The 25,682-nt window shown below is 40.7% G+C and overlaps 3 protein-coding genes across 7 annotated transcripts in view; 1 reads left to right on the forward strand and 2 right to left on the reverse strand.

Annotated features, from left to right (window-relative positions):
• LITAF (lipopolysaccharide induced TNF factor) overlaps positions 1-6,709 on the reverse strand; it is an 85,874-nt gene extending 79,165 nt beyond the window's left edge. Inside the window, exons 1-2 of the mRNA XM_083799906.1 lie at positions 6,468-6,709; positions 4,561-4,628 (exon numbers count right to left, since the gene is read on the reverse strand). Of these exons, the coding sequence (XP_083656032.1) occupies positions 4,561-4,628; positions 6,468-6,538 (139 nt within the window). The 5' untranslated portion in view covers positions 6,539-6,709. The remainder of the gene's footprint in view (positions 1-4,560; positions 4,629-6,467) is intronic.
• A 64-nt stretch (positions 6,710-6,773) lies between these two features.
• SNN (stannin) lies at positions 6,774-16,201 on the forward strand. Of its 4 annotated transcripts, none has more exons than XM_083799914.1 (3): positions 6,781-6,908; positions 7,809-7,877; positions 13,365-16,201. In XM_083799914.1, exon 3 carries the CDS (start codon positions 13,435-13,437, stop codon positions 13,696-13,698), a length of 264 nt encoding a protein of 87 aa, XP_083656040.1. In that variant the 5' UTR covers positions 6,781-6,908; positions 7,809-7,877; positions 13,365-13,434; the 3' UTR covers positions 13,699-16,201. The 4 variants fall into 4 exon arrangements, with proteins under 4 accessions (XP_083656039.1, XP_083656038.1, XP_083656040.1 ...); XM_083799915.1 differs by having other exon boundaries at positions 13,368-16,201; XM_083799913.1 differs by lacking the exon at positions 7,809-7,877 and having other exon boundaries at positions 6,774-6,908; positions 13,368-16,201.
• Positions 15,799-25,682, reverse strand: part of TXNDC11 (thioredoxin domain containing 11) — a 36,394-nt gene continuing 26,510 nt past the window's right edge. For both annotated transcript variants that reach the window (XM_083799836.1, XM_083799837.1), the window contains 4 exons: positions 25,217-25,362; positions 24,207-24,316; positions 22,742-22,822; positions 15,799-16,855 (listed from right to left, as the gene is read on the reverse strand). In XM_083799836.1, coding sequence (XP_083655962.1) covers positions 16,231-16,855; positions 22,742-22,822; positions 24,207-24,316; positions 25,217-25,362 — 962 coding nt within the window. In that variant the 3' untranslated portion in view covers positions 15,799-16,230. The remainder of the gene's footprint in view (positions 16,856-22,741; positions 22,823-24,206; positions 24,317-25,216; positions 25,363-25,682) is intronic.

Genomic DNA, 25,682 nt, shown 5'->3' on the forward strand with positions numbered 1-25,682 from the left:
AGGCCTCTGCACAACCAACAGCAGAACAGCTTACAGCTCAGCTTCTAGTATAGTGAGTAATTGCTGGTACTCAGGAAATTAATCTGAAGATCTTAATTGCAACTAAAACAATTACTCATAATCAGAATACTGTATTTAATAGTCTTTACTACTAATAGATAAAATAGCTACATCATGTGTTAAATACTGTCTGTGTTAAAATTCCTGATTGTTCCAATGCAGTATTCCTGTCTTGGGTTTCATAGGTCATGAGCTGCCTTCCTGGATTCAGAGGAGTAAACAAGTACACCTGGGCAAAATTTACCAGGAAACTTGCAGGGAAAAAAAATGGTGGCGAGAGTCATCAAGGGACTAGCTGGAACTGCCTGAATAGATTTATCAATATGGTTTAGATTTCCATAACATTTCCAGCTCCCCTTGTTTATAGCACTCAAAAACCATTTTGTCTATAAATCACCCGTAGTTTCTCTACTAACGTTAGGCAGTTCTAACCATTAAGCGCAGCAGCAAATGTTTTCATTAGATTTCTATTCTTTGTAGGGATCTGCTGCATAGTGTTTTCTGTAATGGATGACACTTCCATTTTGAACTGTTTATTGTGATTCGGTTTCAAGAGGGCTCCTAAAATTCAGAGCAAAATAATGCAAGTTGGCACAGATGCTGAGACAACAAGGGATTTCTTTTTCTCCTGGCTACAGTAGGGAAGGTTCATACTGAGCTTCACATGGAGAGATGTTCCACTGCAGGGTAATCTGTCACAATAAATGCAACATACTGGTGCATACTATGATTTGCATTAGTGGACTTATTCTGTTTCAGGAAGCACTGGCTGTAAAAAGCAGAACTATGGTGATAAAATCCAATAAGAGTGTCAAGAAGTTACTAAGCAATATCACTCTAATCTGTGAATTTCTAGCTCTACCTCAACATAGCTCTAGTACAAAATGAAGCATACAGGCCAAATACTTTATTCTACTCTGAATGCTGAAAATTTAAAACAAACAAACAAACAAACAAACAAAAAACTTTAAATGTGCAAATTAGAAATCTAAACAGATTTTCTTTTGGGTTTCCCCAGCCAACACATTCAAAATTAAAATATGTCTCAAAGACCCGCAAGAAATACAGCCTGAGTAAGGCAAACAATAAACAAGGAGAGGGCTACAAACCTGGCAGACATTTAAAAAAACTTTTTGTATATTTGTTCGAACGCGCTTACAGTGGTAAACTTGAGAGAGAGGAGCTTCAGTTCAAGTCTGCAGGACAGGGCATTTGCCTTTCTGTACCTGCAGAATTGGCTAAGGATCAATTCTGGACTCTTATTAACAAGACTCATACGTATACACCAGGACTCTTTTACAACTTGGTGTTTTAATACCTTCCAGGTGGTAAAAGAAAGGGATGCACAGTAAAATTAAGAGGGCCACTGTCTAGAGGCCTTGGACTCTGAGGGACAAATGGCTTTGTTGATAAACTGCTCAGCCTGAGACCCTGTGCTGCCCCCCCTCTTCTGGACTCACTTATGAATATGTATTTGTTGTTTCTTTTCTTTTTCATGGAAAGGGAAACTTGTAGCCTTCTTTATAATGCGTAAATTAAAAAGAGGAAAAATGTAACTGCAGCTTAGGGTTGTTTTTTTAATACAGGTAATTTTCTTTGTGGTTTTTGTATAAAACATTCTGGTATTACAATTTTTTTCCTAGGACAGTCTCTGGTGGCCTGGAGAACTGCAAGAGGTGTAACATTAGAAAAAAATCAATAAATGAAAACGAAGCAGAGAGAATGAAAATGGAAGAGATTTACAGCCAGCCAAACCATTTTGGTTGAGTTAATACTGTAATTATTTGAACAGATGAATACTTTTTTCTTGTCTTCTGGAAAGGGTGGGGGTGGGAAGAACACAACAAGGAAGTTCTTCAAGAAGATTCCCTAGGAAATCTTCATAGAGAAAAGGAGGAATTAAAAAAGTTCTGGAAGCCTTTGCAAATTTTAAACAGAAAGGAATTAATAGATTAAAGTTAGGCCCAAATGACTAAGAAGCCAAACCAGAAAAAAATGTATTTTGATTTGGGTATGGGGTGGGGGTCACATTTACTGATTTTACAGTCCTTATAATCCACCATGATGTTAATTTCATCTAGTAAACATGAGCAATGTCTTTTCACTTATATATTTCCATACTATTCTATAGTAGTTTATACAGTCAGCTTTTCTAGAAAGTAGCTGAAGCACTCAGTTCATCAGAAAATATGTCTTCATACTAAATGAAAAAAAAACAACACACACGTAGTGGTCAGCTTATTTTGGTCCCTGCTCATCAGGAGTATCTGCAGGCTATGAAAGAGGCTGAGCTCTTACTGATCTAATCACACCCATTTTTGCAGTCCTTCATTTTCACACTAAGAAACAAGCGAGGAGCTGATTGCAGACTGTTTGTCCTACAAAAAAAAAAAAAAAAAAGAAAAAAAAAGATTGCTTTGCCAAAGTAGAAGTGTATTCTGGGCCACACTACTGATGACAGAAGGAACTAGGAGGGTGCTAGGCTCATCAGGAAGGGGAAAAGTCTGCTGCACGCAGGAACATAAAATATGTGGTCTTTTTCCACTGGTCAGGAAAAGAATGGAAAAACTTTTTGGCTCTCCCTCAAGTCATGGAACAGGCAATAGCTTTGTTGCATATGTCTTTGTGGTCAAGTTAAACTGAAGGAAATGCTGAACAACTCCCCCACTCACAAATCTGCTTTCCAAATGTATACTGAAAAATCAGATTTTCAGCATAACACAGTTACCTGTAGTGCCAAGCAAACACTGTTCCTGCAAAGTGAAGTTCACACTGCCAAATCTTTCAGCTAGGAAACTGTTAGCTCTCCTATCTAATACAGACAACCCTCGCAGCCTAATCACAAAGCAATATTTGATTCCACTAAAACCTAAATGATGTCACGTTTAAAATAACTTTTTTGAATCAAAGTCATAACCTGGAAGGACAGGAAACTGCCTGTATACACAGGGTGAGTCTGAGATGGCAGCACTATCAACAGATACTTTCTCTCAGTAGGCTTCATATCTCTGGCATAAATGTTTATAAATAACTGCTGCAGAAAGGAAATACCCTTGTACTTTGTTTATCCTTAACATACAAAACCAGCCTCCAAAACATGGGACTGAGCTGTTTCAAGACAGCAAAAGCCTAGAAGTTTCTCATTTTGCGTATTTTGAGGCAGTAGAACTGGAGATAGCCATGTTGCAGCAAAACAATGAGACTCTTCTGTGTCAACAAAATGTACAGCAGTTTTCACCTTTACAATTATCATTTGAGTAATTACATACAAGAGCTGCTCTTTCAGGTCAGAAGACAAGGCACGTAAGCAGAAACACTCCCTGTCCCAACTTAGGTTCTATGACAAAAAAGGGCTTCAGCCTTCTAAAGCCTGCAGCTAAGCTTATGCTCAAATGGGTTTTAAACAATCCTTTTTTCCTGGCCTAGATTCACAGCCTATCATCATGAAGTACCACTTACAACACTAAATAGAATAAGAGAATCCACCATTGTCATACTGCTGTCACACAGGAACCATCTTTTATGGGTTTTCTTTAAATAGATGAGGTGGGTATTCCTGAAGGTGGAATTAATGCTGAAACAAATTGATTCTACTACTCAGATATATGCTAATCTTAAATGTGCTTTTACACTTTGTGAGTCACAGCAAAATGACAGTAAGATACACCGTGGACATGGGAATATACACATATAATCACAAGTGGGTATTCAGAACAGCACAGGATAACAGTGATCTTCCTTTGTAATGACTACGCTGATTACTTTAAAATAAAACAACAGACAAGCTCATCCCTGTGTTCTCAGGAATATAAATTGCCTTTGTTTTCCCATCACTAAAGAGCAAACACACCCCTTTCTCTGAACGTAATGGGAACTTAAAATGGTGCTATTAGCGCAACCTGTCTGATAATCTCATTATCCTTTTCTTTCCTACAAAACTGCCAGTTTCCTTCATTATGGACGATTACTCAGTCTTTGGCCTCTGAGTTTATCTACTTCCTACCTAACACACTAAAGCTGTGATGACACCATCTCAGTAAATAGCTTTAGTTTCACAGACTCAAAAAAATGTCCCAAGTGTAGTGGTCAAGGTACAGCAAACAGGAACAGACAACTTTCTGATATTAAAGACATCAGCCAATAGGTTGTGCATCAAACAGCAGACTGGTTAAAAACAACCTCAAACTTTCAGCCAACAGTAGGAACTGTGGAGATCTCAGGTTCATCCGTGACTGAGCGTAAAAGCCATGAGATGCTTTCTTAAGCACGAGGATATGGGAAGCTGGTAGGCTTCCACAGAAGATCTGCAAGCTTCTGTGGTACATACAGCCTGCCCTTGTAGAGGAAACAAGTCTGGCTTTAGTGTGTGAGCTTTATAAAACTGTTGAAAATTCAGCTTTGACACGGACAGAATCTTCGTGTACTTTCATTCCTCTTCAGCTTCAAAGCTGGATTAAAAATTTCCTTCCTTCAAATGAAATCAGGAAAGAGAAAACTTACCTGCCAAGCTGCTGGAGGGATTCAGCTCAGTCTCCTTTTCTCTGTGATGTCCGTGCTCTCCAGTGGGCCTGCAAGTAAAGGTGTGAGCTGTTACTTGTGCCTACTTAACCAGAGAGGGCAGCATTTTGTCCTCTAGCAATCCCTTAATAGACTTGCAAAACAGCTACTTCTAAGGATCAGATAAAACATACATAAATAAATATTCTCTGTGGAATAATCTGTTTTCCTGATATATTTTCTTGGCTGCAAAGATGATTACTGAACAGATTTTGCAGCAAAGAGTGCCACAAAACAAAAGAAAATTGAACAGATATAGATCCAGGAAAGCATGTCTGTTGTCTTTCCAAGTGGGAACGGAGGAAGCAAGAGTTTTATTTTACTAGCTACCATTTCAGAAGTAACACAACAAATGCCCTTAATTAAAGGAACAACTATTGGCAGTAACCATTCAAAATCCATAGTTAATGGAAAGACACAGAAAGCTCCAAAGCGTGGTACACTTCAGTGGCCACATGAACTGTCTGAAAAGCTGCTGAAAGACAGGGAGAGCTTGAGGTGAATTTGCAACAATGGAAATTATCACTCTAACAAAACAAATCACAGTCAAAACTTAATCTGATCATGAACTTCTCTGACAGTGGTATAGTTAGTCCCTGAAGAGAAACCAAAGAACCTCTATAATTAGTAAAGCTTAAAATCAACATTGCTGGAAACTATGCTAGGGGTCGGAGTAGCTCCAGCAGAGACTGGGATGACTGTGATAATGACTACAGCTGACCCCAAAATACTTCTGCACATAATTCCCTGTGAAGTTAATTACACATGTAATGTCAAGTGCTGTGATATAAAAGCATCAGAGCAGGAGGGTACACTTTAAATGATGCTGTGAAATTCAGAAAATTGTTAAATATGTCTGCATAAGATTTAAAAAGCCTTGAGCATTAACTGGAGACAGGTAAAGGCGGCAAAGCAAGAGAAGGTTTTAAGCAGTTGTGAAGGATTAGCAGCCCTGTACTTTCTCCACAGCAGACTGTGAACTTCCCATGCTCTCAGCCTGTGCTTGTCAAGCAGCCAGTTTGCAAAGATAAGAAACCAATGTGAACCAACCTGCTTTGTTCTCTGTGCAATGTGCCAAGTATGGGTTACAAAATTGCTATTAAAAGTTTCTCAAAGACAAAAAGTTTCTAAATTATGCTAAAAGAGATTGCTGGACTTCTCTTAAGGCTGCGCTATGAGTGGATGACTTTTACCAGTCAGCTCTCGTAATTGCATTCATGTTCTTTGTACAAAAGTGCATGACCTTCTCACTGAAGTGCATCAGGACACTAATCCATTACAGCCAGCCTGCGTTCTTGGTTATGTAAAACAGGCATATGCAGACATTCAAACACTTAAATGTGATTTAAACATCGTTTTAAATTACTGGCCCCACTGGCTACCTCTGCATCAGCTCACCGACACAAAGATGAGTTCCTGTCATGTCCAGCATTGCTGTGCCAGGGCCGCAGCTCCTAACGGTGCATGGAGCCTGGTGTTGGTGCTCAGTCTTTGGCTTTTTAAAAAGATTTTGAACCTTTAAAGATGTGTTTAGGGGCCCTTTATCATCTCTTGATTGGCAGCTGATGCACAAACACAACAGAACCCGATGCTGTTACAACCATTAAAAGGAAACCTTATTTAAAGTTTATGTGAATTGTCACAGGCCCACGGCGCATTACCATGAGGCACTCCTACACCCTATAAAGTTGTGCACGATAGGGGCCAGCAGCCCTATATTGTACAATAGGTGTTCACAGGAGAGCACGGTAACTTCTGCACCCAAATTCCTGTCAAGTCCTTCACCCTTACAGCTCTTTTTGCCACATAGCTCTCTCGAGCAATCCGGGACGGGCTCTGCCAGCACTCACCCCAGGCCTGAGCCCAGTAACAACCAGGGGGAGGCTGCAGAGAGCCAGAACCGGCCAAATCCCCAGCGCATCCCCGCAGCTGCCTGAGGGCAGGGGGCACCTCCTCCCTCAGCGCCCCTCGCCTCAGCCGCCTTCTTCTTCTTCTTCCTCCTTCTCCTCCTCCTTCTCCTCCTCGGGCACCACCAGCCCTACCCGGACGGCTCTGTAAGGGGCGGCGGGGCCGCCGCTGCTGCTGGGGAGGAGAAACGAGAGGAGGAGAAGAGAGCAGAGGAGCAGAGGGAAGGGCCGGGCCCCGACCCTGCCCGCCGAGGCGCCCATTGGCCGCGGCGCGGCGCCGCTCGGCCCCGCTATAAGGCGGCGCGGGCGGGGAAGCGGCCGTCGCGCCCGAGGTGGCGTCGGTGGGAGCGCCGTAGGCTGCGGCGGGGCCGGATCGGAGCGAAGGTGAGGGGCTGGTGGCTGGGGGCTCGGTCTCGACACAAAGCGGGCGGGCGAGGCCGGGCGGCGCCGCCGCTGAGGGAAGGGCTCCGTGTGTGTGGGTGGGTGGGTGGGGGGCGCCGCGGTCCCCCAGGGCCGCTCTTTGTGTGTGAGAGGAGACCGGGGGGGGGCGGCCGCGCCGAGCCCCCGGCTCCGGGACGCTTTGGCTGCGCGCTGCCGTGGGCCGGAGCTGCGGGGCCGGGCCCCGGAGCCGCCGGCAGGGCCGGCTGTGCTCTCCGCGGCCCCCTGCGCTGCCTGCCGTGGGGAGGATGCGGCCCGTGGGTGGGCGTCAGGGGTGGGAGCGCCCGGTGCCGTCCTCACCTCGGGTAGGGGAGCGGGGGGTGTCCCCTCCGTCTGGCCGGGCTGCCAGGAGCGGGGACATCCCTCTGGGAAAGGAGCCCAAGGGATCTGGGACGTGCAGGGAGCTGTGCAGCTCCTCCCTCCAGGGGGATGAAGGCGGCCAGGCCAGGCGCAGGGCAGCCTCACCTTCGCTTTTCCCGTGAGCTGAGATGGAAACCCGGAGTGCAGGACTAAGAGCCCGAGCTATTGAGCTACTTGGTGCTGGTACGTGACAGGGTTTGGTGTTACTTGCAGTCTGTGAGCAGAGTATAATCGAGCAAAACTGCTTGGTTATCAGTAATAAACAGGAATAAGCTAGCTGCTGTTGGACGAAGCCATTAAAATACATATATCCTGAACACTCATTCAATTGTGTAAGTTAAAAAGGGGTTTCATCAGCAAACTTAATGTTGCCACTTCAGCAAGTTTTGTAATATATTGGGAATTATGCTATGAGACAGGGTATACATAGCACTTTATTTCTGATAACCACCTGTCAGAAGCGACCCTGTTATCTTGTCTGAACAGGCCCATCATCAGAGCTGTGCGTGGCTGTGACTGACAAACAAGTCCGGAGTGTGACAGAAGCTTTGCCAGGCAAGTGCCTTGGAAGCAGGCGTGATCTTAACAGTAGAAACCTGCTGCTAGTTCTCCATAAACTGGATCTCTTGCCTGACAGGCTGTTACAGCATAAAGCCATTCCCCTTGCCATGCTGCTGAGAGCATCTGCGTACTTTTGAAATTGTGTGGCTGCATCCAGGAAACTCACTGGCCTGCTCTGCCCTCTCTTCACCTTGCTGTCTCGTGTAAAATACTAACTGCAGTGTAGTTTAACTTGGTGTAAAAGCTCTGAAAGTGATTCTTGATTAAGTGTAAGGTACTGTTACACCTCATGTGGAGACTTAACTGCTGTTCCAGGCAGTGATGCTAGGTCTAGTGTTTCTAACTGTTGCTTGACTGCTAAGTTGTTGGAAAACTGTCCTGGACAGTAAAGCCTGTCCATAATGAATTCGCTACAGAAAAGCCTTTTTTAAGGCTTCCCTGCTCTTTTGTTCCTCATCACAAGTGGAACAAGGGTTGTGGCAGGAGACTTGTACTGAAGGTTTCCACTGAACAGCTCCTTGCTTTTAAAACAGCCTCCAGCCAAGCCTCGCTTTGTGCAGTGCAATTTGGCTTTATCAGAAAGAGAGGGTATTAAACTAGAGTTGATTGAGAATAACAGTGGTCCCACAGTTTCTCTGGCAGTAGTAAAGGCTGACTGCTTCCGTACTGTGAAGGCCTCCAGCTTTCTGAGGCTGCGTAATGTGAGTGCTGGGCGCACTTGTGTGCCAACGCCAGAATTATGTTTCAGATCTCCCCTGAGGCTTTTTCCCTCCTTGTTCCACTGAAAACGAGGATGCTCTTGTGATGAGCATGCAGCATTCCTTAAAAGTAATCTTACTTGTACATACAAGAGGAAGCATTTTTCAGTTAGTAGCATCTAGTGCAAGCTGCTGTTACTTTCCTGCAAAGATTTTAACATGGAGGCTTTTTAACTACGCAGTAGTTATTATGTATCTATTTCTAAGCTAAAGTCATGGTGGTAGTTTTAGTCTCATATCTTTTCTCCTACCTCATTTAACTTGAATTATTCTTTGTGGTATTTTGCCTGAAGTATCTTTTTAAAAACGCTTAACAATTGCACCTTAAACTTTGTTGCTTGAGGATTTTGAGTGTTCTGTTTGGGTGAACTCCACTAGATTGCCTTTTGAAGCCTCTTCCTATAGCTTTGGCTGTTACCATAGCAGTATTTCTCTTCATGTGCATGCCTGCTGGTATTAACCACAGCTAACTTAGCAGCAGCAGAATGCTTGTAATCATGAAAAACTTTGTTTAGAAACTACTGCCAGCCTCATAGAATCTATCCTCCAGCAGCCTTCTGCAATTTAAATTGGTTTTCTGTTTGTCCTTTACTTCCAGCTTTTGGATTGGATAATAAAACTTCACAAATGGAGTTGTGAGTGGAAGCTGGCATTAGCTGCAAAAAAAAAAAAAAAGCTGTTACTTCTAGAAAAATGGCTTATACCTGATGTTTTCACTGCTTGACTGCTGTAGGAACTGAGATAGGCTATTTGCAGTTCCCACCAGGGAATCTGACCAATCTTGCTAATGAGTAAATGTGCTTAGATGTGTCCTTTGATGGCAAGTAGGACGGGAAGGGATGGATGTAGCTCTAGAAGTGCCACCAAATACATACAGATGTTGCTAGCAATTCCTTTGAAGATCAGGAATTTACAGCTTTTAATATCTTACAGTAAAAGTGGTGGATGATGTCAGTGCTGCTCCTGGTATACTTATAGGCCTCTTTAGCTCAGGTATGCTTTGAGAAGTGAGTCTTAAAGCTCATTGTAATCTGCTTTAGGATCAGTTTAAGGGGATCAACAGAATGCAGTATTTCTCCAGGTGAGAAGTGGACTCTGAAGACAGCTTAATTTTGATTTCAGTCAATTGCTGGTGGCGAGCTGTGAGTTCTTGAGTTCTGCATCTTGAAAACAACCCAACCCAAAGGTCTCCCTGGTGGTTCTTACCAGTGTGGTTGCAGTGTGCACATGTACCACGCTGAGGGCAGAATTAAGGCTGCAGGAGAGCTCTAGCTCTAGGCACTGACCTAAAGCGAGAACAATTTCAGCATGAATTAACAACATTAGCCAGTGCCAGAGCACTGCCTTTGTTTGAAACAGAATTATCAGAAGCTGATAAAATAATACTGCTGCCATCCCAGTTACTACCATGCACCATTAACGAGCTGTTTGTGCTGTTATAAAGCTGTACAGTTGCTTAATATCTGACACACAGGGTGCTGGCTCCAGGCTTCCTGAGTGGAAAGGAGAGGATATGCCTGCAGAAAGAACGACTGCTATGCTTTCTCACTAAGAAGTGGGAGTTGAAGTGCTTTGAGAAAATGACCTTGAATTTTATCTGGTTGTCCTTTTGCTAGAGGGTGAATGTCCATGCAGTCATCTTTCTGAAGACATCTAGGCTTGTTTTCTCCTGTAGCTCTTAGTATTAACTATAGTATGGTGCAAAGACATCAGGAGCTTTCTGAATAGAAGCTAGAAAGGGTTCTTGATGCAACCTGATAATCCTGACAGCATGAACGTGAGATCGGACTTACTTCTGTGCCTATAAAATGAAACTTGCTGGGTAGTACATCTGGAGGAAGTTGTGCCCTTCTTTGTTCCAGAGTTTAAGAATTCAGGCACTCTGAGTCTCTTTGATCAAATATAAAAGCAGTCTCAACTTAAAAAAAAATAATAATAAAAAAGACCTGTCCATCTGGTCAAGATCTTTGAGGGGCCTGTAAGTTTTCATGTACACTCAAGATTGGACTGTAGATTGTTTAATAAGGGTAAATCAGTGTAATGCATCCTGTAGGTCCTAGTTCTCCGTCTCCAACACCTTCTATGTTGCCACATCAAAACAAAATCACTTGACACACAGGAGAGCCTAAGCCAGTTAGAATTAACTTTCTAGTGTGAACAGAGTGAGCGTTCACTTACAACATCCTGCCTCAGAGACGAGTCCTGCAAGTTTGTTCTGTCTGTCTGCTACTGTTAACATCTGGGTTGTCTTGTCTGGTTAGGTGGTGATACTAAATACAAATGATCAACCCCATGCTAGGTGCAACGAAGGATGTTTGTTAGGCTCCTCCTTCTAGTCTAAGGGTCTGAGTTAGGGACAGGGCTTCTCTACAAGAAACGATAATCTCCCAGTTTTAAAACCTGTCCTTCTGTTTAAGATTCCATGTGAATTTATTCAAGGAGCTGTCATGACTAAGCAGAGTTGACTTGTTAGAGCAGGGGATAACAAAACAAAGCTGTCATACCTGCAGTAATCAGCATGTTCTTTCTGGCCAGCTCTGCACCTTGAAGCTCCCTACTTATGCTCCTGGCTGTCAGCTGCTGTAGCACCTCACTTGCTGGAAGCAGCAGCTGTGCAGGAGTTGCCAGCACCTGTGTGTGGGCCTGCAAGGTCCTTCCCAGTGCCTGCTGAGGAACAGGACAGCTGGAGAGGACTGATCTGAAACAGCAAGGCTTGTCCAGAAGGTGGAAGTAGGGGTTAAACTGCCTCACAACCTCAAGCAGTAACAGTGCTATGAAGCAATAGCTGTGGTGTTAAACAGACATGTCCAAGAATAGAAAGATTTTTTTTTTAACCCAAGAACACCAATAAATGCTTACCTCTCAGAACTCCTCTGAGCTGCTACTGCGTGTACTTGGTTCAGAAGAACCTTCCTGGGCAGTAGGCCTTGTGGGCCAGCTGTGCTCCTGGGGATCCCAAAAGAAACGGGAATAGCAAGAGCCCAGTGTATAACCTGGTAAGGGAGAGAGAGCCTCGTCACAAGACAGAGGTCTTCCCTGTTACAGAAGAGCTCAGGTTCCTACTTGAGGGAGACTCAAGCGCAGTTTCACAAACTACTATGCCCACGTCTTCATCCATGGTGAACTGGGACCACTGCAGTTTGCAGCTGTGTCACAGAGGGGGATGGAGAAATGTCTTAGTCTGCATAGGTGTGGGTTGTCTGTTATCCGGACCTAACATCTAGCTCTTGGACTTCTTAGTGTTAAAAGCTATTTTCTAGGTACCAGTAACTGTTTACTTCTGATGTAAAGGTATGTGCCACACCAAACAGTGCTCAGTATGCTGTCGCTGCTGCTAGCAGCCCTGTGAGCTGTGGGACAGGGCTTCATGTGCCTGCGTGAGAAGCAGACTAAATCATTTGTGCTGATACTGTGCTGGTGTGGCTAGATCAAATGGTGCTGCAGTTCAGACATGCCCTGAGGAAAACAAACTCATGAAAGCCACCCTGACTCACCCCCAGCTGTTCTCCTGGTGTTGATTAAGCACAGTTTATAGCATTGCAAAACCAAGATGATCATGACAAAAATTATGTACCTTGTCTGGCTGCAGTGGGCATAGTTCTGCTGCTGCTGGTATGTGGTATGGTTGGGTGTGGGTGGTGCTTTTTTAATTGGGGAAAATTGGGTCTGCTGGACTTGCTGCTTTCTGTCAGGTATGCTACAGGCTACTGGCTGCAGTAGTTTACAGGGCTGGAAACACAACCAGTGTGTGCAAGTTAGTTCTAAGTCACTGGGCCCTAATAATGCTCATACTGGATTTCTCTTCTGTGGATGAAATGGCTGTGTGGTGGCGTGCGTGGGTCTGCCATTCCATGAGAGGTTAGGGGATAAACCATCTCTGGCTTAAGTGCTGTTGGTGAAGGTGTGATGTAATTGCCTTGACTCTGTTGTGGTGAGAATCCAAGGCACTGCCCACAGCCTGTAGGTTCTGACCTAAGGCTGGGTGAGACTGACCTGTGAGGGGGCTTGCATGAAGGAGCCGACGCTGCAGCTGGGTGCAGCAGGGATGGTGAGGAAGAGTCTGTTCAGCATTTGTATGGGTATGTGGCCCTCAGCAGACTGGCACTTATTGCGGCCAGAAGAAACTAGTTAATCCAACACCAGTCAGTGCCTGCACATCAGATGAATGCAGGCACTGCTGTTCTGCACTTGATCTAGTATTTGTATTAAATAGTCTCAAATCTCTTCATGCTAAACTGCATAGCTTCCATTACTGGCAAAAAATATATATAATTTGCTATGTAAATCTAGGTATATCCTTGATACGAGCTGTGAGTTTGCTGAACTCTGCCAAGTGACTTCAATGTTTGCAAAAACTTGGTTAACTTGAGTTATGATTAAAACTTGATATGGACTGTTCTGCCTCAGAACCACCTGATCCTAAGATGCCTCAGTATCTTTTCTCATCTCCTCTTAGAAAAAAATTCTTACTCATGGGCATCCTGAAAGCAGGTCAAGTTGAACCCAAGTTTAGCTCTTGTTTGCTTCAGGTCAGTGTAGACATTTGCATATTCAAAGGCAAGTTGTAAAGAAACGTCTTAAAATAAGTGTATGTGCAGGAGAAGCTTGAGGCACTGAATGCAGGAGGGTCATGTGCCATCACAGAGAGGACACCAACCATAAATGTAATATTGCTGAATATGATGAAGCTGAACAAGTGCATTATCTATTTTTTTTTCCACAGCAGGAATTTGAAGATACAGTGAGGACAGCAGAATCTTCCTCAAGAAGTCTGACAATCCAAAATACTGACCATGTCTATTATGGATCACAGTCCCACCACGGGAGTGGTGACTGTCATTGTTATTTTGATTGCTATCGCAGCTCTCGGTGCCTTGATACTGGGCTGTTGGTGTTACTTGCGTCTACAGAGGATCAGCCAGTCTGAAGATGAGGAAAGCATCGTGGGTGAAGGAGAAACCAAAGAGCCCTTTCTTCTTGTGCAGTATTCTGCTAAAGGACCTTGCGTAGAGAGAAAAGCGAAGCTAACACCAAATGGCACAGAAGTACATAGCTAACTTGGAGCAATGCCTGTACATGGTCTGTGCTTATGTGTAACCAGCAGAAGAATCTCTATACTGTGAAGAACTTAGTCATGTGCACACTACTCATCAGAAAACACCCTGATGAGGCTTAAATAAGCTTTCATTGCAACTGCATGCACTGTGAAGTTGCTCTTTGCGTCAATTGTGTATCCTACTTCTTCTGTGACAGGAGCTGACTCACCTGGCCTAAAGTCCATTGCCGGCAATGGACACCCTGAATATCTTTGAGTGAAGAGACTGATAGCGTCTTTTTGTTACTTGAATGTTTAGCTGAGCCTATTTTGATGGAGCTACTACTGTAATGTGAACTACTTTACAACTGTGAACTGTAAATAGGCTGCCAGAAGCTTTTTGCTTTGTGCTCCACAGCACATGAGAATAGTGTGGTGCAATTGTATGTAACACAAGAGGACTCCTGACCTATAACTGTAGGTGGAATCCAGACCTTCAAAACCAGATCTGCAGTTAAAACTTGCTTCTGCTATTAACTTCTGAGTACACAGCCATAGAACCAGAACTCCAGCAGTTCACCAGACTGGTACAGAATACGTTGAAAAGAAGGTAGAATACCTCTTTTGAAAAGCAGGTATACCTGACAGTAACATGTTGAGGGAAGAAACACAGGAGCTACAAGAAAGGAAATGGTTTCCTTCAGTTGCAGCTAGGCATAGGCTAAGCTTTTGGCTGCTAGAACTGAGCTCTCCAACCATGTAGCTACTGCAAGGAAACTGCCATTTTGATGGAACTGGGAACTGATGATGGATACTGAACCCTCAGGGATGGTCCAGAAGGTTTCCAGGAGTTTGAAGTGGCAGTAGAGCAGGGTTTTCTCTTCAGTCTGCATGCTGAAACTGCAGAAGCGGTTACTTATTAAAACTTACTTATAAATGTAACTCACCTGACTTTTTTTCCTAGAAGCCCTGTTTGTGTACTTAGCAATTCAGATATATGTAAACAAAACGTTAGGACTCTGTTGTGAAAAGGCTTTAGACTAAAAAGACACAAGTGATCAACTATAGAATTCAATTCACGTATCTTGTAGATAACTCTTGTGGCTTAGCTCTACTACTACAAGATAAAAGTATCAATCCTACACAAACTAATGTTGATACAGGGAAGCAGGACTGCTTTTCAGTTTGGGGGAGTCTTCATACTACTAGCTGGGAAGCACTTTCATGTAAGGATGGGATGTCTCTTTCACTTCCTGCTCTGTGGAGGAAACTGTGCTATGGAAACGGTAAAAAGATGTGTTAAATACTTGGAGAGAAGGGACAGCACTAAGCCACCAAGGCCAGCTTGCCTACTCTCAAACTGTTGGGTAGGCACACATGCTTTGAAGCCTGGTTTACTTAACTCTAGCCCCTAAACTCTCTGACTTTATACGTAGTTTCCTTGTGCCTAATCTGGGTTCTAAACACTTAATTGCCTAGGACAAAAAAAGTTTACTCTGAAGACCTGTTTCTGGAAATATGCTACAAATAATGAAATCCAAATTCCAGCTCCCTCGGAAGTCACGTTTGGTTCCTGCCCCTGTATGTATGGCATAACTCAGTTAACACGTGCCTTGCGAGCTTACTTGAGAATTGTGTAACTGGATATAAGACAACAATGGCCTACTCAGTAAGGTCATACCCCTTTCTTCTAGAATAAGATGTTGTCTTGCATTTTTAGTGCTGCATTTGGCTTCTAATTTCTTAATTGAAGGCTCAAATTTGAAGCAAAAACTAATACTGACAGTAGTGAAAAGCTCCTGGAATTACCGCTAGAATGGAATTACCACTAGAGTATACTATAGGCTATACTAGAGGGCAGTTCTTGCCCTGGCACATGCTTAATATACTAGTGTCAGGAGACTTAACATGTATAGCCAGACCCATATACTTAAGACTGCTGTATTCTAGAAATCCTAAAAAGCAAGGAGAAAAAGGGTTAAATCAGTAAGATTTTTTTGTAGTTTTGTTTCACTAGATAACAGTTCACACAGTTCTGCTCTTGCAGGTTTCAAGACAGATGATTGGTGTACAAAAGTGATATAAAGTGCTGAAGTTCTTGAATAGAGTAGCTACAGCAAGATGACTTTGTCCATTCAAGTTTACTGATTATACAGATAAAGTATCTCCATTTTAATTCTGCAAACAATGCAGTGTAAAGGGCAATTTTCAGGAATTAAAGGAAAAGTATAAATCAATGGTCTAATTTTTTTCCTTCTAGCAGCTGCTAGAGAAAGCTGGTGAAAAATAACTGGTCCTTAGTCAGATGCTTTACACGGCTGCCCCTGAACATCAGCATCTTTATCAGATAGGTGTTTGCGAGTTAGTGCAATAGTAAAGTGCAGAAAGTTTTCCATACTAGTAGCTAATAAGTTGTTCAAGTATACAAAAATATTTCATTTGATTTTTCTTTTTCTAGATCATGTGGGGGAAGAAGTCTTTATTTACAATGAATTTCAATAAAATTTGCATAAATACCTACCCAATACTGTATCATCTTTCTTTGTGAAAGAAATCATTCTGTCCTGTTTTTACTACTGTGCTCTGTTTCTACAGTATTGATATTATCAACCCTTTTTTCCTCTGATGTGGCAGTAGCTGTTGAAACCAATACATTGTCGTCAGAAAGCTTTTGCTCTGGCTGAAGGGCTTCGTTACTTTCATCTTTGCTCTGTAGCTTTCCTTCCCTTGATGCTACCAGGATTCTTAGTAAAGTATTCTCCTTAAGGAGGTTTTCTGATGCATCAGCCAATTCTTGAAGCTTTTCAGCCATTTCTAGTAATTCTCGATTCTTCTGATCAAACGTGGCTTGTAACTGCTCGCTGTGGAGCTGCAGAGTCTTGTGCTGCTTTTCCAGTATGTGTTTTTGCTGCTGTAGTCGGTGTTCTTTTCTTCTTGCTTCAGAAAGCTGTGCCTCAAGGTGGTCATGGGCTTGATGCAGAGCACTGATTTCTGATCTTAACTTCTGAATTTCTTTCTCTAAGTGTGAGATGTGTCCCTGCTGTAAAACTGTTTCTTTATGTAAGCATTCTTTGGAACGGGGTGCTGATGAAGAAAGACTTGAGTAATGTAAAATAAATTTAAGAAGATTAGGAAGGTTAACTGAGAAGTCTTCTGGAAACTTCACACTTTGTTCCTTCCTAAAAAGGACACATTCATATTAAAACAGGTATGTAAACAATGATAGCTTTATTTAAATATCTGCTGTCCAATTCAAACTTAGTATCTTGGCTAATATAGCAATTAAGAGAAACGTAAACTTGTATAATGAAGGTATAGCACTAATATGAACCCTTTTATGTGCTGTAAGCATGTCTGCATTGGATTGATATTTGAGAGCAAGAATTCTACGAAACAGATTTTGCTCTTAATCCATATTTAAGATATTTATATCTTATCACCTTGAACTGCATATGGCATCATCACTCTGGGACATGGATGATCACAGTGACCTGATATTAATGAATGTTGAAGTTGAACAAAATATCTAAGTCTTCCAAATCCTATACACATTTTTGGAAGTTAAATCCATCAGTATAAAACTATCTGAAACAACCATTGTGAGCCTCCATGTTCTCCTGTAAGAAGTAGCTCAATATGTTCTACCACTAGAAGGGTACTGCAAGGAGCAGAGAAGTACAGTTTGCCTTTAAACAGTACATGGTCACTTTACTCAGAAAACAGGTGCTCTTGCTGTCAACAAACCATTCTACCTGTTCCTTACACTATATATATCTGTATACCAATGAGTTAACCAAGGAAGCAAATCAGCCAGGTATCTGGTTTGATTTTTGTTGTCTTTTTTGTGTGTGTGGCTCAGCACACTGATCCCAGCACATGAAGAGGCAGGTCCATCACTTCGTGTGACAGCATACACTGTTACTTTTAACCTGACAGGAGGCCAAGATGCTCATCAAATACCAAGTACCACCAAATTACTTCAAGCTACAAGCCACTAAAACAACAGACAAGCTCTGACTGTCAAATATTAAAGTGTTGGCTTTTTTTTGATCATATGCATCTTCTGAGTGAACTATACAAGTCATGCAAAAAAGATGTAGGGTAATTCCCCCCCCCCCCCCCCCAAAAAAACATTTCAAAGCAAGAAAGTCAGATGCAAGTATAACACCTAATGTTTCAGTAAGTTTATCACTGCTGTTCCTGTACAACATGTACCAGGGACAACTCTTTTGTCCCTGTATGTGACATTTTTCTGAATTACTTGGAAAGCGTTGTGCACCTAGAAAGGGAGTTTTTCTGAGTTACCAACTATAGTAGCCTCAAAAATGCTTTCTGTGAAATCCAACTCATTAGTATATAGGATATAAACATGCTTGTTTATTGAGAACTACTTATTGTATGGAAGATAATTTAATAATTTTAATTAAAGAACTCGGGCCAGATAAGGCTTCTGTTCATCAAAATTAAGCTGTTTTTGGACAACTAAGCATTATGATTTTTCCTCCCCTGCATGCTTCTTGTGATCAACCAAGTTACTCTTGTAATTACCATCAGCAGTTTCTCAGCTGACAATCAGTTCACATTCAAATTTAATGATTCATGGCATCTTGGCAAAAAATAGTCTACGCTAAGACAAAATTGACTCATTATACCATGGTAATATTTTACTATGTCATCAGCCATTGTTTACTTATCACAAACACAATATGTATCAGAAAAGCTAAAAGACTATTTAAAATAAAAACCAAAACAAAATAGTAACAGCGTGTGGGGAAGAAAAAGTGAACGGAACAGGTAATTATGCATTTGCCTTATGAGACAATTTTTGCAAAAGGAGCTGCTCTGAAAGCCTTAATATAAAGCTCCTTTGTATCCAAAATAACATATGACTACCCTAGTGCTACTGCTACTACATACACTATCAAGAAATAATTTTCTTCATTATCTAGATGCAGCAAAACAAAACACACTGGAAAGGAAAAGCAGGGAAGAAAACAATGACTGATGGTAAGGTACCTTTGTGAAAACAATTAGGAAACCAATTGGACCATTACAGAAACAATCTCACTAAAACTATGAAGTCAGCCCAGAGACAGGCTAGAAATGGTTTGTAAAATAGACCAGGACAAAATGAGTATCTGAAAAGAAACAGGAAATACTGGACTATATTGTAACATGGGGAAGATGGTTAAGTACTAGAGGAAGCTTCACCTACCACAAACTGTTTTATTGCTCTAAAACCTGCTTTATCTATAATATGTAACATAACAGAAAGGTCTTTCCAGAATGACTTCATACCTGACACTTACACTGTCCCCAAGAACGCATGAGCAGTTCCTGAGCCAAAGTCAGAGCTCCTGAGATAACCCACACTGTTCTGTTACCCATAAATCCAAACCCAGCAGGCTGTAACTGACCCCAGCTGCTACATCTGCTCAGCACAGGGTTGCTCTGGGGAGACTTCAGAGAGACCAGCCCAACCATGGCATTGCCACCTGCTGAGATGCACAACACACCCCTCTTCTCTGCAGCAAAGCACTGCTGTGAATTCAGAGCCAGAGTAAATCATCATGGCACCTGGCACTTTGCTCTTCTGGGCGATGCACAGTTGTCATCACTGTAACTGATGTGCAAACTCGATCCTTGTTCAAAATTGGGAATGAAAGCCACATCACCCAGTCTCCAGGGAAGTAGAAGTGGTGGGGCTCATCAACTAGAACAGTGGTCTTAAATTCTACAACATCAATTTAGAATTGCAAAACTTCAGCCAGTTTGAGTAATTTTGCTTTAGGTAAACTGCACAGTATCAACTGTCTTAAGACACTAGCCAAGCCTGAGTATTAATGTGTTTAAAAAATAAAAACACAAACCCAAGGTGAATCAAGTCTAATACACAAGGCATACGTGGAACACCAAAAGTATAGCTGAAAAGTTAAATTGAGCACTTATGAACACTTGTGGCTTTCTTGCATCTAATATTTCCCATTTCTCAGCCTGTAAGATGCTGGCTGTATCTGCATTATGTGTTATGGCACTAAGCAGAAATAGGACATAAATTTACGAGTGGATTTCACAGTTTCTCCCTGCTGCAGCCAGCCTGTAGGATTCAGGACCCCTATATCTCTTTCCAGGTCCCACCCCAGTCTTACATGCACTCTCCTGCCCTTCTACACCCCTAAACTTTGGAGTTCCCTTTTTCTTCCTGGCTCTTCCTTTGTGCTTTTCTCTACCTCACCCTCTTTTGTCTCATTCTTTGTTCACCCATTCACAAATCAGTTCACTTCCTCCCACACAGCTTTCTTTCATCTTCCCTGAAATCATTCCCAATCCCAGTTGTCTCCTTGAAACTACACTTTCCTGTCCTGCACCCTCATTTCTTAGCTCTCTCTCTAAGGACTCTTCAGGCAGCTCATTTCAATTCTTTCCTTTTTATTAACACCCTCTCACAGTTCATCTTGTTCCCATTATCCTAGGCAGGTAGCTGACCCAAGAAGTCCTCTACCCATCTCTAGCTGATTATAGCATTTCCCCTTCCTCCTACCCCCTTCTTGACAGGATAAAAGTCCCATTTCTCTCACTAGCATGCTCCTTAAGCCTGGTTCCCCTTTTTATTTAACTTGAACAGTTTTCTCCCTCACACTAATTGGGTATCATAGGGCAGAAACACTGAACAAGCATGTGGAGAGAGTTCCTGCCCCACAGCACCCTTGCCAAAGCAGGCAGGAGCAGCACCAGCTGGGTGAACCCGTTATCACCAGGGAGAGCCCCAGGCTAGGAAGAACAAGCTCCTTTGCTCTGGTGGTCGACACACACTGACTGGGTGGCACCAGCAGCCAACAGACTCTCGAATATTCTCTAGTATTGAATCTCTGTGGACTTCATTATATTAACAATCTCCATTGAACACTTGCACATTCACATTTTAATGGCTTTCACTTGGTTAAATGTAGACGGGTTTTCATAGGTATTGTAAAAAAGCCTATGTTCCACATAAAGACTAACTACTGCCAAAGTACGCTGAAAGATTTTATGAAATAGTTGTTGGAAGATTATAGCTCATTTTTTTTCCTCCCGAGAATCAATTAAACCACTTTGGCTGAAGTTTTCTCAAAATGCATTCAACCTGAGGCAGGTACTTGGGATGTAGTATTTCGGGTTATAAAAGAGACCCAGCTTTATGATTCTCAGAAAGGCCCTCTAACAAGTGCGAGGCTACCTTACTAATAGGTGATGGTAGCAGCAGTACCAAGGAATTTCAGTGTCACCACGGAAATCGAAAACTGATCAAACCAAAGCAGACCAAGTTCTTCAACAAGATTTATACTAACATATAGGGGCAGTTTTTAGCCTTTTGCTATTCCTCCGAAAAAAAAACTCTTAGAAGAAGCATTGTTTATATATTTACTCTCACTTCAAAATACGATTTTGAGGAAAACTAACAAAACAATTCTCCCAACTCTCATTTAAAAACAGGAAGGTAAATGTGAAAAACGTCACGGAACACAAAAGAGTAAGTTCTCCTTGTGTATGAGAAGGCAAATGACTCATCTGTTTGAAGTTTTTATCACCATAGTGCTTCTGAGACATTTTCAGTAATAAGTTCATATAATGATGATGCATCAAAGTAGTAGCTGACCGATTTGTTAGAATACTAATAGGATGGGACAATTTAATCATGATAATAGGAAGAAAATAATTTAACCTATTAGTCCTAATGGTCAGTAAGTAGAACATCTCAATAAAAAACCTGAAATAGGTTTTCCTGTTTGACTGGTCACATGCAACGTGCCAATCTTCCAGGAAGCTTTATTAAACTTCAAGAATGTTTTCATATTAAGTGCATTTTCTTACTGCTTCATGCTTCTGCTTCTCCAGCTACCCTTCTCACTCCATCCCAGATTTTCTTTCTGCTTAATTATAACATTCACACCTTTATTTATTTATTTATTTTTGTTTCACATTCTGTTATGGCAAACAGCAATGTCACCAGACAAGACCAATGACATCACAGAAGCAGGAGAAAAAGAATATTCTATTATATGATTTTTTCAGGAATTAAAACTCCTTTTACTTATTGTATATTTTATATAATGAAATTTCTTTTAAGATGAAACTTCTTTCACTATAAAAGGGAACATCATGAAATAGCTGACAAATGAAACAAACAGAATAATTTAACCCTTGATGTTACTAAGTCAGCACAAGGTAAAAGCTATCTCTAGATGCAGTGTTCTTCAGAACAGTGAGAGAAACACAACCTGAAAGAACTTTAGTTTGATTAGTGAATACTCTGAAGTCCCTCTGATTATATTACATTATACCACAGATGAGCGAGGGAGAAATAAAAGCTAACAGATTAAGACCGCTGTAGTATTTCCAAAGGATGCATAAGCCCTCCCTTACAGTTCAGATTCTCTTATATCATTGCTACATAAAAATTATTTATATAATATATTAACAGTTTATCCCATCTCATTCTGTAATACAAATATTGCTCATTTTTATTCTCTTAGAAGAGGTTAAGCTTGGGCTGGATTACGTACTCTCTATCTGCACTTATTTTGTTTTCTTCTTCACTAAAAACACAGCAAGCAAATTCTTGCATTTTACTGCAAGAACTCATATTGGCCTTTGAGATATCTATTAGTGTATCCGATTTGAAGAGATTAGATAAAAGTTGCACTAGACATAAGTTGCACCGCCACCTACATCATTTCTCTCTTTTTCATCCCCTCCAGTAACCACTCATGATTCACCTGGATCATGCCAAAATAATAACAATTATTAAAACCAAATAAGAAAAGTAAAGAACCATTATGCTGCTGTTCATAAAGACTTGCAAACAAATAAATAATGACCTTCAGAGAGAGCATTCACTGTCTGTATACCATCAGCTATCCATGTCTTCTTTTGCTTTTTAATTATTAGAATATACATAAAGAATACATATATGGAAATGAATTACTGTTTGTTTTTTTTTTTCTCTGCTTAAACTTACAATAAGATAGTCATTATAACTTTGTAAAATGGAAGTACAAAACCCATAAGGAAAAGAATTACATTACCTGTGATGAGGAAAAAACAAAATAGTTGGGAGATGGTCTGTCATAAATTCCCACGGAAGATCATTTCGAGTGATATCAATTCTGTTAAGAAATGATACACTGATGAAACAGGCAGATGAACAATCATTTTTTCCTAAAACGCTATTTTGGGAATTACAAAGAGGAAAATGCAAGTAGCTGTGAAAGTAAGTTTGAATGTGTTATGTTGAAAATATGTTGCACTAATGAGTCAGCAAAATTATTTGCCAATATACAAGATGATAAATCTCAGGTTAACAAATATCTACTAATTTTTGCCAGAAAAATATGTATAGTATTCCAACTGCTCTCTTGGCAATTCAAGTACACAATCACTCTCTATGTATACACCTTCCTTCCCTGAAACAGGCAGACCTGTCTACAAACTTCAACATGCTACTGAATTTTTTCTTATTCAGTAATTTGTTCCTCAATACAACTCCACAAATATTTTTCTTAAGTAACTAGTTTGGGGAATAAATTACTTTGCTTCTTCCAAGGACAAATACATTCTAAATTCTTCTAAAGCTCTATGTAGCAAGGAAAACAAGATTTTGTGAATGAAGCACTTGTTCAACTGCTTGTTATGTGTTTTTCCTTCTCTGCTTTTTTAGGTTTCCCTTGATTATAAATAGAATTCTTATTACAACAATTTTATTATTAAAAACAAACAAACAAAAACAACAACAAAAAAAAAACAGACAACCACATAAGTAACACTGCAACAAAAATAGTGGACCAAACAACAGAACTTCGAAGTCAACAAAGAATGGGTGCATGTTTGAGAGTAGCATTATATCTATGGGAACAAAGCAGCAATTATAAACAGGTAATAATTCCAGGTTTTTAATTAATTTTTCCCAATATATCTCATGCTGCCACCTGAAGTAAATTCAGTCAGAATAAAACAAGAAGGATGCAATCGGAGCAGAGATTGTAGGCATTATCAAATACATGAATAAGAATGTTTAAGTTGTACTGTAACATGAAAAGCCCTGGAAACGCTAAATAAAATCATGTAATATGTATCAATTATAAATATATGCAAGTATATATAAAATACAGATTTAAGTATGTGCATATATATATATATCAATTTCTCAAATACAGTACTACAGGATATAATTCTTTGCTACAAATAATCAGAAAGGTGAAAATGATTTTCTGCTGCTGTTTTACTGATTTACTTCCCAAAATTAGGGCACTTCACGAATAATCTCACTGATTAAAAATTCATTTTAACTGAACTGCAGAAATACCACAGTGAGATTGAAAACTACCAAATTTATACAGAGGAAAAACAAATGATGCATTCAAAGAAAAATGAAACATAACATTTACATCAAGTATTGCAAGAGTGTAGAGAGAAAAAAGTAATTATTTTCTAGGCCAATGACCTCAATGAACTTGCATTATTGTAGAGAGATTAAATTAGAGTCTTTTTTACCTTGCCACAGTGAAATTATCTGGAGGCAGAAGCCGAGCAAGTTGAATAAAGATATGATTAAGAGAAGCACAGAATCCACACCACTGTGCATAATAGAGCAGCAAGACATTCTGGAAAATGAAATGGAGAAGAGTTTGATTACCTATTGTGGTTAATCTGTGGTAAAGAAGGACTAGTATTCACAACATTTAAATTCACTGGAACTCTTAAAACATGAAAGAAAACTATATCCTAACATTGACACACATCATAAACTATTTTCTGATGCCTTCTGTCTCCCAGGTTAACACAGAATTTCTTGGGGAATTCTCTTTCCATAAGGAAACGGAGAAAATACAGAGAATTATTTATTTCCCTTTAAATGACAATGCATCGAACTTTCTTACACTTCTCACGATTCTTCTGCAACCTTAAATTCTTATGTATCTTACAGCAACTGTACACTTTGTGGGGCTTGGGGGGAGAGAGCTGTAGGTGCCTAGCTAGAAAAGCAGGCATTAGGGTTGCTAGCAGCCAATTACTGCAGATGTATACATTTGCTGCAGTCCTCACACCCAAGGGATACTAATCCTGACCATCACATCTTTAAAGAAATCAGAGTAAATTAATTACTCTTCAACAAGACATCTTACATAAAACAATTTCATGAATGCAATTGGAAAGCTTTTTTTTTTTGCTGTATGTTTTCAAATAACACTTTAGTTTTAACACCTTTTCTTTTTTTTTCCCTTATGTCTGCTTTGCAATTGCTTAAATTTTTAAGTAAGTTTAAAAAACCTGTGATACATAGGAAAAAAAAAAGTAGTATATTTATTTCCTTTCAGGTACGAAACCCAGAAATCAGAATGTTCCTTAGTGTTATCTCAAACCTGAATAAAGGAAACGGGAGTGGGGGAATCGAGTCAAGGACAAAGCACAGTTATAAAAAAGAGAAAGAAATAAGAATGAGTCCCCTTCCTCAAAACTGTGAGCAATGATTTGCAAGGAATTCTTTCAGCAATGAAGTGTACCTTTTCACTTGAAAGCACAATATCACGAAAGGTGCTGGTAGTCACTTCAGTGATTACATGCTGTACGTGAAAATGGACGGAAGCGTCATCAACAAGATGCCTTTTCAAGGGGCTATAGAGAACGCTGAAGTTTTTTATGAAGTTCTCTGAAATGAAATTGATACATAAAGTTATTTCACAATTTTGGCAGTTTTTACTTTTGTATTTTCTCTCAAATTATTCTGAATTCCAATTTAAAGTTGGTTTCAAGTCACTATTTTAGTTTAATAAGAACTCAAGTAACCACCACTGATGTGAAAACAATATAAAACTTCACTTTTTTCGTTTGCTCATTTCAGTCTTTTCATTTGCAATGCAGCTTCTTTAACTTTAATCTCACTTCTACTCCTGTTCAATGTACTATAATAATAATAATCTTTGCCTTCTAATCTAACTATACACCTGGTCAGTCATAAACAGTATCCTC

The sequence above is a fragment of the Anser anser genome, assembly GCF_964211835.1.
Source record: "Anser anser genome assembly, chromosome: 15".
In the NCBI taxonomy this organism is placed as follows: domain Eukaryota; kingdom Metazoa; phylum Chordata; class Aves; order Anseriformes; family Anatidae; genus Anser; species Anser anser.